At 41.0% G+C, this 19,433-nt stretch overlaps 1 protein-coding gene across 2 annotated transcripts in view; it reads left to right on the top strand.

Annotated features, from left to right (window-relative positions):
• Positions 1–19,433, top strand: part of ABCA13 (ATP binding cassette subfamily A member 13) — a 437,440-nt gene that overhangs the window by 203,541 nt on the left and 214,466 nt on the right. For both annotated transcript variants that reach the window (XM_064366685.1, XM_064366686.1), the window contains exons 36-38: positions 8,304–8,441; positions 9,510–9,690; positions 12,612–12,830. In XM_064366685.1, coding sequence (XP_064222755.1) covers positions 8,304–8,441; positions 9,510–9,690; positions 12,612–12,830 — 538 coding nt within the window. The remainder of the gene's footprint in view (positions 1–8,303; positions 8,442–9,509; positions 9,691–12,611; positions 12,831–19,433) is intronic.

The following is a 19,433-nucleotide window of genomic DNA, read 5'->3' as shown; positions in this document are numbered from 1 at the left end:
TTAAGTTCACATGGGTGTGCCTTTTCTAGGAAATGTCTCCATATTTTCATCAGGCCATACAAAGTGCTCTGTGATCTCTAATGAGTTATTGGAGCTACGTTGAGCTATATTGGATTCCACACCCTGCAAAAGGAAGCAAATGTAGGAGGATCTCAATCCACGTTTGAATGGCAAACACTCATTTCAACATTTTGTTTAGTGAATTTAGAGTGGTGGGTTTTTACATTTTCTTTTTGTGATTATAACACTAATTTTAGCTACTGACTAGTTAGGAAGAAAGATCAGAGTCTATTAGAGAATTTTTAAAAAAATCAAAGCTGAACATATTTATAACACATATTTAAAAATATAAAGACATAGAGCTGAATAAATGTCAATAAATATTTTTGAATTTATCATGAAATTCTGATTCTTTTATTTCAAAAGACAAAAAAAGAGTTGGCAATTTATATATTTTTAAATTATACAAGGGTACTTATTTTCAACTTTGACAAAGTTTGCCAAAAGTAACAAAGAATAAAATTGCCAGACACCATAAATGGGCTTTCAGATCCATAAAGAGGGTTATAATTTCTAGGAATTTTCAAATCTTCTTTTTAAGAGAAATATTTTATATTACTTCCATTACTCTCTTGAAATGAAACTTACAGATAATGAAAACTATCTGCATGAGTCTTAAAATTAATGTAATTTTAATATTTTAATATAAAAGAAATAAAGTAATTTCTAATAAGATAATATGTAAATTCTCAGTGCTCAGGCATGAATTCATGAGAACACAGGATGAGATATTCAGTTGCTTACACGTATGTGGAAAAAGTTTGGATTTAAAAGAAGGAAAATGGTCAGAAACCATTTGGTAGTAAAAGGAAAGAAAAAGCACAAGTAAAGATTAATGTAGACACTGGAATTAAAGCTATTGTTAATGTAAGAAATACTAGATCAGACTTATTTGTATGTGGTTAAAAAGATGAAAATAACTTTCATTAAAGTAGGAAAAATATGGGAAGAAATATTAAACATGAATGAGGTGAATAAAAGAATGATATTTTTGTAAGTGACCTAGGCCTTATTTAAAAGTAATCAAGGAATTCCCTATGTTAACACATGGGGCAGGTGATGACAAAACAGAGCAGAAGATACATTTCCTGTCTTGTAATTCTGTCTCATTTCAGTCTTTCCATTCAGCCTCCAGTCTTTTAAAGGCTTTCAAGATCTATTCCTTAGTAGTGACAGGAAATACAGAACTGATTGAACAAAGAAATAATAATAATAATCTAAGAGGGCTTATCGAGAAGCCGAGGGGTGAACATCTGGGAACAGCATCAAAATAAGTTTGAAAGCTCATAGAGAGGCTCATATTCATCATTTCAATGTGTAATTTTTACCAAATGGTCTTATTGTGCTATACAATTTTAAAATATATATGGAATGACAATGTAAAATATAGTCACTAACCCTTATTAATACAATTTAGTGTATTTTGTGAATGTCTGCTAATTTAAAAATATTTGGTTTTAAGTTTGTTAAAAGCCATCTTTATATCTTTTGTCATATATTTGCATATAATAGGGCAGAGTGAAGACTGATACAGCCATACTGCATTGCAAACTCAAAAGCAGTGAGTGGCATCACTACTGATGGCATGGTTTTCCAAAAGAATAAGCAGTTTCTGCTTTAAACAGTAATCTTCCACTGGTTTACACAGTGGTTGCATTTCTGAAAAATTACCGAAGCTGCATGGAAACTTTGAGTTTATATGTCCTAGGCTCAATAATCATGAAAGACTGCACTTGCACAGCTGCGATCAGGCTCACAGAAGGCAAGTCAAGGACAATTCTTTTGTTGTACTTTGTAGGATATCAACTAACCCAGGCATCTGCACACTAAAGGCAATTGTACCATCCCATTGTGTTAGTCATACTTCTTTATTTTCTGTATTTCTGATGCTTTGACTGGGGTTGGAGGGGTGCAGTTACCCTAGAGGGACTGCCCCTTCCAGGGATAGCTAGTTCCTAGCCATAGTAACAGACTCACCTGTAGATGTGCCTTTCACATGCAAACAAATCAATCCAGAGGCTACACTCCTACCGCCTCCTCTTTGCCACCCAGAGCCACTGTCCACCTGGCCTGATCAACCCAGGGCTGGGTACCAGCCAACTAGGGACAGACCTTCTCCCCCAGAGCCTGCTGAAATGATTCACACTAGTCAATTAGAAACATGCTTGCCCTTCCTCACATGTTCCTTTTCTTGGAAACCACAGTAAAGGCTCTTGTTCACATTCCCACAACAGCCCCCCCCTACTTCCCTTGTCTCCTGACTGACACTGGTGCTTCCCTGTGTGGTGTATAAAGTCTCCTTCTCTTGGGATCTGTGAGTAACAAAGTATAGTTTCAGTGAAAGTTATCTCCTGATTTGTTGGCATCATCATACTTGAGTAATAATAACATCTACATTTTAAAACACTTTTTCAAAATCTCCTGTGGGTAGGAGGGTGTCTCCAGATGGGAGGTAGGAGGAAGGTGAGAACTTTCTTTCACTCTCTGTCTCTCAAACACACACACTCACACATACACACACACAAATGCATTTCTCTCCATTTTCTTCCTTTGTTATAAAGTGACCCTGTGAGTATGACCCCAGCATTTCTCAGCCCTGCTGTCCGACTGGGAGACTCTATAGATTCAGTATCAGATCATTTCCTAGCCTGTGGCGCTCAGTGTCAACTGCAGTTCTCCACACTGGAGTCAGGAGCTCACAAGCAAACATCTGGTCCTCTCTTTTTCATTGCATAAACTCTTTTTATATGCTTCCAATTAAATTTGATTCTGCTCGATCTGTCTAATTTCATTGACTTCTTCTTTCATCACTGTCAGTTTTGGGGGGCAATGCTAATTAGTTTCCTGGCCTGCAGAAGCCAGCAGGCAGTTCCCCTTGAGGAGAAAAGCTCAGTGTAAATGGAGGGCCTTTGCACATATTAATGTGCCTAATTACATCTGATAATGTGAGCAGGTTGCATATGCTTCTAGAGCATGCATGTAAAACAAGTTTGGATTTATAAGCAAAAGCCGATTGCAGAGGCAAGCCAAAGAACTGAGTGGCCTCCATGCCAACTTGCATTTGGCAGCTCCCTGCTTTAGTTGGATTAGTAGATTAATTAGGAGGTTTTAAAAGTCCAGACAGATTATGGCTGAGATGGTTTAATTAGCAAAGCAACCCTTAATATTCAATTTATTTCTAATTTCTTTTTCCCTAACTCTGGAAAAATGATGTCTTTCATATTTTGTTTCTACTTCCCATCCCTGAAGTCACTACCTTAGTTCAGGCCTCACTGTCCCTAATCTGGACTTACAGCAAGTTACAGTGCCCTCGTAACTCCTTCCCACTCCTCTAGGTACATATTCATACTAAAACATTACTTGTTGTTTGTTTGAATTTCAAAATTAATTGGGCATTCTATGTTTGTATTTTCTAAATCCAGCATCCCTCCCAGCCTCTCTCTGTCTTTTCATCCTCACTTCTTTTTATTGGGTTGAAGGGCCTGCTTTTGTTTTGCATAGGTGGAAATTCTACGATGGCAAAATTGTCTTGTATTTTTCTCTCAATGATTTTATTATATTTTATTTTGGTCATCTGGACTAGAAGAAAGATCATAAGCAGGTGCAGTCTCTGCCTGATTGATTTGTGTGTTCCCTCATCCCACTAGAGGGTGTGACTCGTTAATTTCTGTTTGATGACTGACATCTCCCTGGAACAGGAAGGTATAAACCAGAGAGCAGAAGGGCAAGGGATAGGATGTTCCAGATCTAGGGGACCTCCTCTGCTCCTTTGTCCCTGTGCTGAGACTTCTCCTGTCCTGCTCATTCTTGAACTGACAGCTGGAAGTGTGAGCCTTGGAGATGAGCCAACCACTCCCCTCCTACCTCTGTACAAAATTCTTAGTTATTCATTTCTCAGCAAAGCATCTCCCACGTAAGTCAGGGCTGGAGGAAGGTGTCATTTTCCAAAGACTCAAGTGAGAAAACAAGGACACAAATAATAATGAGTAATGTCTTAGCTCCATTGAAAGAAACTGGTGACTCCTGACATTGTTGCAGTTGTCTGTGTGTGCACACTTGTGTGTGTGTACATGTACATGTGTGCACATGCTGCATGAGTATGTGCATGTGTACGTGTGTACTCGTATGTGAATGCCTGTGTGTGTGCATGCATAGGTGGGTATACTGTGTGTGTGCACACACACATGTATGGTGATCCTCACTTTGAGTCATGGCCCAAAGTTTGAAACCATGTTCATCTTTGTACAACTTCCACTTATATCGAAGTGAAGCAGAGCTGAGGCTTGCTTCAGGATTTCCTTGTGTACACTCAATATGTAAAGGTGTTCAACGACTTCATTTGGAACAGGTAAGTTGTGCCTCATTTTACCTTTAGAATGTGCATGTATGAAATATTCTTTTCTCCCCTAAGGTTCTGAAAACTTGAGCTGTAAAATGTCAGATGGATATGTGCTTATTGTAAAATATTTGAAAAGTTTATAAAGAAGCAGGAAACATTTATGAGGAAGCAGAAAAAAAATTCAATTATCTTCAGTTTCACTAACCAGAACCAACATTTCCCAGGCTTTTTTCCAGACAGTTTTCTGCACCTAGTTGGGTTTACACTGTGTATGTAAATTTCCCTCTATGTTTAAAAAAATATTTTTATTCTAAGCATTTATCCACATCTTTGAAAGTACTGTTAATGGCTGCTCAACATTTCATTAAATGGAAGTAATAACTTCCTGTACCTTTCTCCTACTTTGCAAATTTAAATAATTTCTGACTTTTCCCCACTATAAGTGATGTTACAGTGAATATATTTATGTTCAGATCTATGTCCCCACTTTGTCATTGTGTCATCTAGATTCCTAGAATTTTGATTGCTAATTCACATCTATAAACACTCTAAGGCATCCAGATCCCATTACCGACTGTGTTTGCTAAGGGTGGTGTTCACTTAAGCTGCAACTGAGTGTGGTTCCCTGGGAGGCCTCTCAGCCCAAGAGCTACAGCTTTGTGAGAATAATTTTCCTCATGTATTTGCTTGCTTTCTATCTCCTTTGATTTCCACACTCATTTTTCATGTATGTGTCAACTGGGGCTTATTGTGTAATTGGTACTGGAAGAAGCTGTGTGCTTCTTTCTTGTTGTAGAAGGCAACCCAAAGCATCCTGACTGCTGCACCTGTGTGTTCAGACAAGCAGGAGCTGCTAGAGAGGATAGCCAGTGTGTAGCTTCTGGAGCCACCAACTGTAAGTCACTGGGCAAGCCTTGCTGTTCCTTCCTTTTTCATTGGGAAGGGAGAGGTGATAATTGTACCTGACATGGTGGTGGTCACAGGACTGTGTGAATTAATACAACCAGATACTCTGAACAGTGCCTGGAACAGAGAGAGTGAGTGGAATGCTGGCTGTGATGTGACCTGATTATCCAGCTGCTACTCATCCTCTTCCTACAGAGGGATGGTTATTGCTTTTCTAGGTTCTTGGAGAACACCTGCCTGCATTAATTTTCTCAGCCTGCCATAACAAAGTACCACAAACTGGGTGGCTCAACAGGAATATGTTGTCTCACAATCCTGGAGGCCAGACGTCTGAGACTAAGGTGTAGGCAGGGGTGGTTTCTCTTGAGGCCACTCTCCTTGGCTTTGCAGATGGTGTCATCTCTTTGTGTTATTCCTGTGTATCTGTGTCCAACTTTTCTTTTATGAGGACACCACTCACATTGGATTAGTCCTTGCTCTTGTGACTTCATTTTGCCTTAATTACCTCTTCGAAGACCACATCTCCAAAAACAGTCACATTTTGAAATATAGGGAGTTAAAACTTCAACATATGAAACCTGGGGAGACACAACTCAGTCGGCAAACAAAAGGCAGTTGCTACACCTGGCAGCAGGTCAACAGCTTTCCTTCACTTTATTATTATTATTTTTTGTAACTTTTAAGTGCAGAGGTACATGTGCAGGTATGTTACATAGGTAAATGTATGTCATGAGGGATTGTTGTACAGATTATTTTGTCACCCAGATATTAAGCCTAGTACCCATCAGTTATTTTTTCTGATCCTCTCCCTCCTCCCATCCTCCACCCTCTGAAAGGCCCCAGTGCATCTTGTTCCCCCTCATGTGTTCTTATCATTTAACTCCCACTTATAAGTGAGAACGTGCAGTATTTGGTTTTCTGTACCTGCATTAGTTTGCTAAGGATAATGGCCTCCAGCTCCATTCACATCCCTGCAAAGGATATAATCTCATTCTTTTTTTATGGCTGCATAGTAGTCCATGGTGTATATGTACCATATTTTCTTTATCCAGTATATCATCAATGGGCATTTAGGTTGATTCCATGTCTTTGCTATTATGAATAGTGACACAAAGAACATACGTGTGCATGTGTCTTTATAAGGAAATGATTCATATTCCTTTGGGTATATACTCAGTAATGGAATTGCTGGGTCAAATGGTTTTTCTGTCTTTAGGTCTTTGAGGAACCACCACCTGTCTTCTTCCAGGTTCAATGGTTGAATCAATTTACACTCCCACCAACAGTATATAAGCATTCCTTTTTATCCACAACCTCACCAGCATCTGTTGTTTTTTTAACCTTTTAATAATAGCCATTCTGACTGGTGTGAGATAGTAGCTTATTGTGGTTTTGATTTGTATTTCTCTAATGATCAATGATAGTGAGGTTTTTTTCATATGATTGTTGGCCCCATGTATATTTTCTTTTGAGAAGTGTCTGTTCATGTCCTTTGCCCACTTTTTAATGGAGTGTTTGTGTTTTACTTAATTTAAGTTTCTTAATATTCTTCACAGAACTAGGAAAAAATGTTTTAAAATTCATATGGCATCAAAAAAGAGCCCAAATATCTAAGACAATCCTGAGAGAAAAGAACAAAGCTGGAGGCATCACACTACCTGACTTCAAACTATACTACAGAACTATAGTAACCATTACAGCATGGTTCTGGTACTAGAACAGACACCTAGACCAACGGAACAGAATAGAGAACCCAGAAATAAGAACACACACCTACAACTCTCTAATCTTAAACACACCTGAAAAAACAAGCAATGGGGAAAGAATTTTCTATTTAGCAAATGATGTGGGGCTAACTGGCTAGCCATATGCAGAAAATTGAAACTGAACCCCTTCCTTATTACCTTATACAAAAATTAAGAGGTATTAAAGACTTAAATGTAAAATTCAAAACTATAAAAACCCTGGAAGACAACCTAGTCAATACCATTCAGGACATAGTCACGGACAAAGATTTCATAAGGAAGATGCCAAAAGCAATTGCAACAAAAGCAAAAATTGACACATGGGATCTAACTAAACTGAAGAACTTCTGCACAACAAAGGAAACTATTGACAGAATAAACAGACAACCTACAGAATGGGAGAAAAATTTTGCAAACCTTCCCTTTACTTTCAAAAGGTAATGGATACATCTGCTCTCCTTTGAGTACATGAACATCTCTTTCTATTTTTCAGATTAGACTGTGTGAGGGCTTGCATATCTCTCTTCTGCTTGATGATCAAAGTGCTATAATAGTCTTTATATAGGCCTTTTAAATTCTAATCAGTTGTAGAATTTAGGCCTTTAGGTAAGTTGCGTTCATCAAACTTAAACTAGAATGGATGTGTTCAAAGAAAATTGGGAAGTGTTAATAATTAAATCCCCTTTCATTTCAACATGTAATGAGGGTAAAGTGACTGTTAAATGGGCTGAAATGAATTTGGAGAATACTTTTGAAGAATGGTAATATGTTTCATATGGAAATGTTAGCATTATAGATTATTCTTCTTTGTGGAAGTTTCAATTGATTAATCCCCTCATGCACTTACCTCATGTTCTTCCTCTTGTCTAGGAATTCATGCAAACATCAAAAATAGATAAAAGAACAATCACAAAATAGAGGAGCAGCGTGGGGTAGGGTGGGACTTTACTCTGGGGAATATTCAGCAATTGTCCAAAAAGTGTTTATTTAACCCTTACTATAAAGGCCTCTTGGGGCAAGTGGATGAGAGGTGGTTTTAGCACATGGCCTTGGATCAGGCCGAGAAGGGAGAGTTAGGGCTTCACTGCAAAGCTAATAGCTATGCCCTAGGATATCACTTTTTTGTATATGGGACATATATTAAAAATATTAACATGGAATAATACTTTATATTAATTACTTAAGATATTCTAAAACAGAACCTTCATCTAAATAGAAAAGTTAAAACTAATTTTAATTGTCTCATTTTTTAGGAACATTTGGTCTACAGAAACCGTGGTATTTCCCCTTTACTGCCTCATATTGGAAGACTGTGGGTGTCTTGGTGGAGAAAAGGCAACACTCTCTAAGTTCTAGTCTGTTCTTCTTCAATGAGAACTTTGACAGTAAAGGTTTGTAAGGAGTAGAATTATTAGATGCATGTTTTTTTCCTTTGATCTATTTTGATTTTTTTTTTTTCTGGTCTAGCTTTTGCAAGTGTATGCTGATTCCTAGAGAGACTTACATTTAGGCTGTCTTGAGCTGGGAAACAGTTATAAGGCCAAGATGTGAGGCAGTATGCCCTGACAGTGTTTGTTCTGTGAAACCCAGGAACTCCAGGGAGTTCCCATTATTTATTATTTAACATCCTCCCCTTATGCATTATGTGCGTTTGTGTGTATATTACAATTTAGTAAAATTGAAGCCTTATTCCAAAAATGAATATGTGTAAGAAATAAAAGCAAAGATGGGCAGCTACCCTGTCATGCACTTTAAAATTTTTAAGTGTTCTCACCCATGCCACTTTATTCAATGTTCCTGCGCGAGGGACAACATCACTGTCCCTTACAAATAGGGATTATGGTTCTCAGGAGATAGAGGCAGGACTGTCCCTGGGCCTCTGCACTCCAGAGTCATGGCCTATTCCTGCAGGTGCAGGCGCAGGGCACCTCTGCCAAAGGATGACTTCAGAGGGGATCTCCATGGAAATAGAGATGCATCACCCAGAGACAAATGGGCTCCCACCATGGTGGGTTAGGATTACAAGTCAACACTGTAATCTAAACAATCTAATATTTTTTTCTGAATTATGAATCTTTTAGAAAATGTGGAACACATCGACAAGCACCTATCAACTCTCACCTTCTCAGGAGACTATTTCTCATGAACATTTTATGTGTAACTATTCTGCCTATTGTTTTTTCTCTCAACAAACAAAAATACATGTGTGTGTGTTTATTTTTAGCTTTTTACAAAATGGTTATCATAAGGGTTCAAAACTTTGTAATCAGTGATATCACTTAATGTTTGCCATTATATAGTCTGCTTCTTGTTCTTGCTAAAGAAAGACTTTTGAGTTGATTTGCATGCTTCACAGGGCTGGAATTCAATTTCAAAGCAGAACATTGAATTAATAAATATGAGTATTATTTTCAGGGCTTTTGAAGTCTTTTCACAGTGAATTTGCATCTCTCACACAGAGTCATCACTGCAAAACAGAAAAGGAGAGCTTGAAGGAAGTCCCCCGGGAGTCACCCTGGTGTCTGTGACCAAGGAATATGAGGGCCACAAGGCTGCAGTCCAAGACCTCAGCCTCACCTTCTACACAGACCAAATCACCGCCCTGCTGGGGACAAATGGTGCCGGGAAAACCACCATCGTGTGGGTCCCATTTTACCTTTATCAAACACTAGGCACTGGATTCTTAAAATTTCAGTTTACCCGTGAGGCAGAAGGTTTGATTTCTTTTCCTTTTTTAAAAAGGTTGAGTCTCAGTGCAGAGTTTAGAGACACAGGAGAAAGGCAGAGCCCCTCGTGAGTGCCCATGTGAGGGAGGCCCTGTGTCCTCAGTTGCACAGGTGCACTTTCGGTCTGGGCTCCAGTCAAAGGGTTAGGGGTGAATGGGTTTTTAAAAGTCTTTCTTCTGTTTTCTACAAATAATTTATGGTGTTGTACTTTAGTCTTTGAAAGTCCTTTGACACTTTTGGTGTTTGTTCTACTAAGTATAATCTTGCTTGCATATCTATAGAAAGAGGAATATCACAGTGGTATTTGCAAATTTTTTAAACCCCTGACTATTCTTTTCCATGTTCTCATTTTTGTGTGATTCTTTTCTTGTTAAGGGTGAATGTTTGGTTTAGGATCCAATGGCTCTAGATTCGATTAAAGAATCAAATCATGTGCTCCCAGAGAAACAAGGAATTCAAACATTCACAGCCTTGGGCTGGCTGTGGAAGTGGTGGTTTAAGGTTAAACTACTGAAATTATGGAGTATCTCTTTTGAACAAATTATTTACTCTTTTGTTCTTTTCTCACGAAATATGTAGCATTAAAGTGTGAATTGTTAAAACAGTGAACAGGGTTTTGTCTCATATTGAAAAAATAGAAAGAAAGAATATGGACTGTTTTTATTTGTTCCTTGGATACAGAAATGGACCTGGAAATGAGTCTCAGTATTTTCTTGTGTGTTTGAAAATTGGGAAACCACAAGTTACACAGATAATGACTCATCCAGCCAGCTCCTCTAACTTTGCTTTTACTAAGACACATTTCTTGCAAGGAAAACCTGAGCTGCTTGTTAAGCACAATGATGAGAATTACATTTGGAGTTTCTCGATGATTTAAGGTTCAATGACTGCATTGCTTTTGTACATTTTGAGTCATCCTAAGCGGCTGCCTCCACCTGGCAATTCTTAGATGAAAGGCTGAGAGGTCAAAGACAGGGTCTTCACTATTTAAAACAAAAATCTGAGACTTCCAGGGAATGTGTATACATTATTCTATAGTATCCCCCAGAGAGGTTTGAAAATAATATAGCAAAGAGTTGATAAGTTCATTGAGGTCTAATCTTTGTGCAGTAAACAGTATCTGTTGATATGTAGTTTGATGAGTTTTGACACACTTGGTTAGCACTGGAACAAGCACCACAAATACAGAACCTTTCTATGCCACTCCAAGGCTTCCTGTGCTCTCCTTTGACCCTGGCCTTCACGTGACCACTGATCTGCTCTTTGTCACTATAAACTAATTTACTTATTCTAGAATTTTATGTAAATGAGATCATGTCCAGCTTCTTGTACTCAGCAGACTACAGAACCAGGAATGGTGGTGGTGGGCCAGTAGCCTGCTCCTTGGGACAGCTGAGTGGTATCTGCTAGATGGAGGCACCCCATTTTCTTTATGTTTTCATATGTGGGTTGCTGTTGAGGTTGCTTCTCTTTGTCAGTGATTATGAAGGCAGCTACTGTGAACATTTGTGCATACAGCTTGCTGTAGGCACACGTTTAATCTCTCATATGTAAATACTAAGGAGTGGATTTGCTAGGTCTTCTGGTAGGGACATGTTCAACTTTTCAGAAATAAGAAACCAATTCAAAACTTAAATAATAAACTTCCTGAAACAAGGAAGCAGAACCAGGCAATTCTCAGGCTTCTGCTGGTAAAGTCAGATGTGTGAGCTTATGGTGGCAGGCTTACTTGAGTTTTCGGTTTTTTTTTTTTGAGATGGAGTTTTGCTCGTTACCCAGGCTGAAGTGCAATGGCATGGTCTTGGCTCACTGCAACCTCTGCCTCCTGGGTTCAAGCAATTCTTCTGCCTCAGACTCCTGAGTAGCTGGGACTACAGGCGTGCACCACCATGCCCGACTAATTTTTGTATTTTTAGTAGAGACGGGGTTTCACCATGTTGACCAGGATGGTCTCTATCTCTTGATCTTGTGATCTACCCGCCTCGGCCTCCCAAAGTGCTGGGATTACAGGCGTGAGACACTGCGCCCGGCTGAGTTCTTGTTGTTTTAGCACACACAGACTATCCTGATAGGAGCAGAAGGAAGACTGGCTCCAGGGTTGGGGGCTACTTTCACATCTCCATTTTGCTTATATTTAATGATGAGGATTTAGGTAAATGTGTCAATTCTTTAGCAGGTTTTCTCATCTGTAAAAAGTTGAATGTTATCATCTTAAAGTCTCATACAACAATAATGCTCTATGATCACTGTTCAGACTTACAATGGTTCAATTTAATGATATTTTGACTTTATGATGGTGTGAAAGTGATACACATTAGGTAGAATCTGTAGTTTGAGGACTCATACAGCGATTCTCCTTTTTACTTTCAGTATAATATTCAATAAATTATAAGAGATATTCAACACCTTATTATAAAGTATGCTTTGTGTTAGATGATTTTGCCCAGATGTCGGCTAATGTAAATGTTTTGGAGACATTTAAGTTAGGCTAGACTAAGATGTGATGTTAAGTAGGTTAGATGTATTAAATGCATTTTTGACTTATAATATTTTCAAGTTTTGATGAGTTTACTGGTATATAACCTGATCAAAAGTCAAGGAGCATTTGTATTTCATATGGAAGCATAAACATTATGTTAAGCTCACATTTTCAAGATCAACCAGCTAACTTGCCCTCAAACTCCTCACACCTTTTAACTGATTGTGTAGAAACCAGATCAGCAGAGGGTGAGTGCTCTTGGCAGGAGGCATGCGTCGTCCTGGAGCTGACTGGATTGCTGACATTCAGAGTATCAGCAGCACGTGTTCCCTATGCTGACTTATTTTCTCTGGCAGATCCATGTTGATGGGGCTCTACCCTCCCACTTCTGGGACCATCATCATCAATGGCAAGAACCTGCAGACAGACCTGTCGAAGGTGAGAATGGAGCTGGGTGTGTGTCCGCAGCAGGACATCCTGTTGGACAACCTCACCGTCCGGGAACATCTGCTGCTCTTTGCTTCCATAAAGGCACCACAGTGGACCAAAAAGGAGCTGCATCAGCAAATCAATCGGTTAGTAAACAGTTGTCTCTCTGCTCCTCCTGCCTCTGCCCATTGTGTAAGGAAGTGAAGGCACTAGAAAGAGACACTTTACAAAAATCACTGGTGTCTACATTTATAAGAGGAAATAATTAGCAAATGGTTGTTCACTATGGAATTATGACACAGCCACCAACAGTGGGAATGGCAGAAAAGACTTCTGTGGAAAGGCATGGAATTTGATTTGATTTGTCTTTGAAGTGGGGAAGAGATGAGCACATGTAAACACAGAGGCTGTTGGTGGAAACTTTGTTTGTCTGGAGCAAAAAGTCCCTATGGGTGTCCTGAAATGAAAAGAATTCAAAGGCAGCAGGAAAACTGGTTATCAAGAAGCAGATTAGTCTGCCTTCTCTCTTCTTGATCCCTAGCTCTTCCTCAACTCCTTCCTTCCTTCCTTCCTGTCACACACACAGAAAAAATTAAGAAAAAAGAGCCTCATTAGTCATGCTGAGGAGTTTGAACTTCACTGAGCAAGTAGGTGTTCATGAGTGGGGGATTGTGAGTCGCTTGATATCTGGAAGATCTCTCCTGCCAGACCATAGCAGGTGCCAGGGGAGAGACTAGATACAGAGCGGCCACTGTAGGCAAGAGGTGGGGACAGCCTGATTTATGGCCATGCCATGGGGGTACATAGTCAAGGAAGGCCTGCAATGGAAGATATTTCAAATTTAGAAGAATCAGGTCATGCTGACTAACTGGTTGTACAAGGCGGGGAGCAGTGAAGTCCAGGTAGGGCCATGAAGAATGGGTAGGATATTGGTTAGTCCGTATGGAGGGCTGAAGCCTGTATCAAAATGGAAAAGCACGAGGAAGATCTAGAGTCAAGAACACATGAGGAGAGGTGGAACAGAAGTAGGGTATCCAGGATGGGAAGCAAGGCAAAAGCAAGGCAGTGTCCCCTGTCTCATTGGACACTGATAGAAGTTTAGACCAGAAGGAAAAGGGAGCGACAGCAGGTTCCTGATTAGAGAACAAAGTGGTGTTTGAGGGTGATGACCATGGAAGCATGGATTGGAGGGGTAAGTGGAGGAATGAAAGTCAAGGAGAGTAGCTGGGGATGGAAACATTAATCCAGTGGTGGGGTCATCGATTCAGCAAACAGTGGTAGTTAAGTGTGCAGGCCATCTGTCCCGTGCTGGACTCTGTCCCCTCAGGAAGATGCATGGCTCTGGCCTCCTGGGGCTAGTGCTTCATCCTTGGCTATTTCAATGGATGGACTTTGCAAAAGAGAACATCAACCAGGGCATGAGTATGTGGGGAAGGAGCCCTCGGAGGCAAGTGTGTAAGTGTAACTGGTAATGGATTGCACATCCCTAAGAAGAAAATGTGAATGTAATGAATTCTTACACATTATTGTTATTTTATAATATTTTTGCAAGCTTTACATTTATAAATAAGTATTTATAATCTACATTTAATTAAGGTGAAAACGCACAGGGTTTTGGTTGTTCTTTTGTATGGTGTAACCTTATTTCTTCATCACTTTTTCCATTATATGCTTCAGGATGGTGGAGTTTCTGGCCCCAGAACACTGAGACAAAGAGGAAGGAGTTTTAAAGTTGTCACACACTCTGCGTGCCTTTGGCTGTATGTCCAGAGACCAAGCAAAACATTTGCAGTGAGAGTGCTCCACTCCACCCTTCCTTTTGCTCGGCCTCGCCATCTGCCATTGTTTGCTTCTCCATCCCTGCAGTTGCAGGTCACCCCTGCATCATGCCTCTGTGGAGATGCCCAGGCTGCAGCTGGCCTTCCTGCTTGCTGTCAGCTTCTCCCTTTTCCTCCAGCCCCTTTGGCTCACTTCTTCAAAGCTTATCTTTCTCCAAACCCAACCCCTAGATGCTCTTCCCAGATCATTGTCTAGCTTCCGGATGTCCCCTGCTTTCAGCACTACACATGGAGTGCTCCTTAGAAATGTACCCGGGTCCTGGCCCTTCTCTGCCCACTGCCCTTCAGGGACTCCCCACATCACCCGACGTACAATCTAAAGGCTACGGGCGCCTACAATAGTGTAATTTATATTCTCGTGCCTGTTGTCCCAGATTTATTATGAGTGCCCCCTTCCAACTCAAAACCCTCCTCTTTTGGATTATAAATTTATAAGGACCTGCCAGCCTCTCTTGCTTCACCTCATCCTTCATTGTGTGGTGCCAGCTGCACTGGTCTTATGGTGGCTCCCTGAGCACACTGAACAGGCCCTTTGCTGCATTTGTGCTCACTTGTACAGCCTGCCTCACTGCCGTCCTGGCTCTTCCCAGACACCATCTTACCAAAGCAGACTTCCTGAGCATTCTGTCCAAAATACCCTCCACTCACCCTCCTGAGACCCCTCTGTTTCTCTGGCTTTTATTTACATTTATCACTACATAACATGCTCTGTGTGTTTGTCTTCTGTTGCTTTCCACCAGATAGCAAACCCCTTGACTACAGGGACGTAGTCTGCTTGGTTCACTGTATATAACTGTTTTTCTTTTGTCAATTTTTATTTTCTTATTTTATTTTCCGTAAGTTATTGTGGTATAGGTAGTATTTGGTTATATGAGTAAGTTCTTTAGTGGTGATTTGTGAGATCTTGGTGCATTCATCACCCAAGCAGTATACACTGCAGCATATTTGTAGTCTTTTACCCCTCAACCCCCCTCACTCTTCCCCCAAGTCCCCAGAGTCCACTGTATCACTCTTAAACCTTTGTGTCCTTATAGCTTAGCTCCCACATATCAGTGAGAACATACAATGTTTGGTTTTCCATTCCTGAGTTGCTTCACTTAGAATCATAGTCTCCAGTCTCATCCAGGTCACTGCAAACACTGTTAAGTCGTTCCTTTTTATGGCTGAGTAGTTGAATAACTGGATTAATGAATGAATAATGCTATTTTCCTACTAAAATCCCTCCATGCCATCTTATCTTCTAAGATAAGATTCCTTTAGCTTGGGGTATATAAGGGACTCCCCCATCTTTCTTCATCCTAACTTTCTAGCCTTTCATCCTAGTGTCCTGATTCATTCCACACATTTTATTTATTCAACCAATGTTCAGCAATGTCTGAGTTTGCTAGAGCTGCCATAACAAAATGCATAGAATGGGTGGCTTAAAGAACAGAAATTTGTTTTCTCACAGTCCTGAAGGATAGAAGACAAAGATGAAAACATCATCAGGGTGGGTTTCCCCTGAGGCCTCTCTCCTTGACGTGTAGACAGTTGGCTTCTCCCTGTGCCTGCACATGGTCTTTTCCCTCTGTGGTGTCTGTGTCCTAATCCCTTCTTATAAGGACATCAGTCATACTAGACAAGTCCCCACCCTGTCTCATCTGACATAATTTTCTTTAGAAATACCCTATCTCCAAACCGATTATAGGGTAATAGGGGTTGGGACTCCAACATAGGAATTTTGGTGAGACACGTTTTATCCCATAACAGTATGTGGTTGGGTTCTAGGAAACAAAGATGCAGCAGTCCCTGCTCTTGAGTTCAGAAAGAAGTCTCAGGTGCAGACAATGAAGCTGAATGAACTCTACTGGGGTGTGTATGAAGTGGGTGCAGGGGTCAGCTGCCCCTGGTTCTATGGTGAGGGGTCATAGCAGAGGTGATGATTGAGCAGCAGGCTACAGGATGAATAAAGATGACCTGAGGTTGACTGCAGTGGGTGGGCTGCAATATGTTACAGCATGTGCGGCTTAGAGGGGCCACAGGCCTCCCTCTTGCAGGCACAGGGCAGGCCGGAGAAGCTGGAGCACATTACAGAAGCTTCCTAAGCCTTGCAAGATTTTAGGTTTTGTGCTGTAGGCTGTCCATGGGCCTGAGGCCTCTGGAGAGTGCTGAGCACTTGGCACAATGGCAGCCCAATGGTGGGTCACACGCTCTCTACAGTTGCAGGTGGAGGATTGGGTGGGCTGGGGTGAGCCCAAGTAGTGAGGAGAGCTGGGGGCTCCTGCATTAAAAACAGATTAGGCCAGGAGATGTCTAGGAGTGTGAGAAGGAAGGAGAGATGCAAACCCAATGGCGAATAAGAGAGGAGGGGACGTCCATGGCAATCCCTAGGTGTCTGGCTCAGGCAAGCACAGTGCTTTTCAACATACAGTTGATTCTTGAACAACACAGGTTTGAACCCTGAAGGTCTTACTTATATTCAAATGTTTCCAATACAAGTAACACCCAGTGCACCTGCCTCTTCTGCTGCCCTTCCATCTCCTCCGCCTGTCCTGCCTCAACCACCTTTGAGATAGCAAGACCAGCTCTCCCTTTCCTCCTCCTCCTCAGCCTACTCAACGTGAAGATGACAAGGATAAGGACCTTTATGATGATCCACTTCCAGTTAGAGAATAGTAAATATAGTTTCTTTTCTTTCTGCTTTTTTAAATAACTTGTTTTCTCTAGCTTGCCTCATTGGAAGCATACAGTATGTAATGCATGTAACACACCAAAGGGGTGTCCACTGACTGTTCACATTATTGGTAAGCCTTCCAGTCAACAGTAGAATATTAGTAGGTAAGTTTTGGTGGAGTTGAAAGGCGTATGCAGATTTTTGACTGTGTACAGTGTCCCTGCATTGTTCAAGGGTCAGCTGTGTGTATAGAGAGAGCCTATTTGAGAAGTGGGGAGAGGGAAATGATGAGTTTGTCTTAGAGATGTGAGTTTAAGGAGCCTGGAGGTATCTGATGCTGAGGCCAGCTGTGGTGCTAGACTCCCACCAGGGCATTGCCAGCCTGTGCTCCTGCCTATGCTGGTTTTTCTTATCCATTGCCCTCTCCTCTGCTGCTACCTCAGTTTCCTTGGTGTGCCCAAATCCTGATATCCTTCAAGGACCAGATCCCTTCCCACCGTGGCCTTGGGATGTTGTGAAGGCCATGTGGGCCAGGGCAGGAAAGAAGCACCCTGTGGGCTCTCTCAGATGGCCAAAGGGGCCTTCTGTTTCTAGCCTCACCTCTGTAAGGGCTACCTATGTTGTATAAATTAAGCCTTTCATTTGTTTAACACCTTTTTTGTGCCAGCCACTACTGTCGATATGCTCTAGGAACTTACATGTGTGGTCTCATTCAAGTATCTTTTCCCTGGGATGCAGGAAGGGCAGAGGCTCTGGGAGACGGTGCCATGCAGTTCACAGAGGGAAGCCAGGATCTGACTCAGGACTCTCAGATACAAAGTGCCTTCTGCTGCCTTTCCTTCAAGCTGGCCACTGTGCTGTAGCATGTGGGCAAGGCCTCTGGGAAGACAAGACTGGCAGGTGGAGAGAGGGTGGATTCTCTAGCACGTTTCTACTGTTGATGCCCTAATGGGAGTATGGACACCCATGGGGGATTCCAGGAGTCTGAGAAGTGAAGGTGATTTGTTAACAGTTGCTCTCTCTGGAGCTAGTGAATGCAGTAGCCTTAAAATGCACTTTCAGAACCTGGAAGGCAGAGCAGGTGGGTCACTAGCACCCCACAGTGGGGAACGCGTGGATGAAGGATCCCTGGTGCATTGTGGAACCTGCCTCTGGAGCATTTCTTTTTAAGGAGTCTCACCTGAGAAAGGGCAAATTGCACACAGGAGATCCTAGAGGGCCTAAGTGAGGAGTATTATGGACATTCTCTTGGAGATACAAAACACAACAAAACAAGACCATAGACCCGGAATATGGTAGAGGCACATATTACTCAGGGGCCAGGGTCTGAAAGCAGGGCATTGGGGAAAACCATGCTCACTTTACCCCTGAAAATGTTTTAGTGGAGGGCAGCATTGGAAAATGAAAAACTGGTTCTCTAGAAATGCACCACTGCACATTGCATTGTAGTTTTATTTTTCCCATACTTGGATAGAATCACTATCTGTTTAGATGATCTCAAGTTAAATTTCATGGCTGTGTTTACAGACCAGCTATACTACATAAGTGCATCTGTAGAACAAGCCAAATCTCCTTCTGGATAGATGCTGACACCGTGAGGGCCATGTGCAAATTAAGGTTGGATTGATGGAAAAAGTCCTTGAGGGACAAAAGTCCATTGTTAAAGTGATGGATGATACCATACATTTTATTTAAATCATCCTTTTTTCTTTCATCCCCCTCAACATTCACATAATTGGCATAATCTCTACTGGAAGGCACTCTCTACTGGAAGGTGGCTGGTTCATATCTCATGCTGTCTTCAGAGAATGGCTGGAAATACTAATAATGTTAATGACAGTGGATAGTGAGTGTGCAGGTAAAATATTTAGTTTGTACTATTCAAACCTGTCTTAAATTTTAGTGGGTACTTAATGAGAAATGGCTAGGTATATGGACTACATATTACTAGATACCAAATTGTCTAGGTTCAACCTAATTTCTAAAAACAAGTCATAGGTTACCTATTGTAATTTAAAAAAATGTCTCTACCCTCGACCACAGTCAACTCTTTTGTGATTAAGATTGGGAGCTTAAATCAAACACCTAATAATACTACATTTGCTTCATTTTTTTTGGGTGCCAGGCAGCCTTAATGATTATTAGTGCACAGCATGTTACCTAGCAACAAAGCCAATTTGCACAAAAGCAATCAGAATAAGATCATGTTTTAGGACAGTAGTCTTCAATTAGAGAAAGGGAAAACTGCAAACATCTGA

This window comes from Aotus nancymaae, unplaced genomic scaffold (assembly GCF_030222135.1).
Source record: "Aotus nancymaae isolate 86718 unplaced genomic scaffold, 86718_ANA_hifiasm-v0.15.2.pri h1tg000065l, whole genome shotgun sequence".
Lineage (NCBI taxonomy): Eukaryota > Metazoa > Chordata > Mammalia > Primates > Aotidae > Aotus > Aotus nancymaae.
This window is presented reverse-complemented; position numbering and strand designations above follow the sequence as displayed.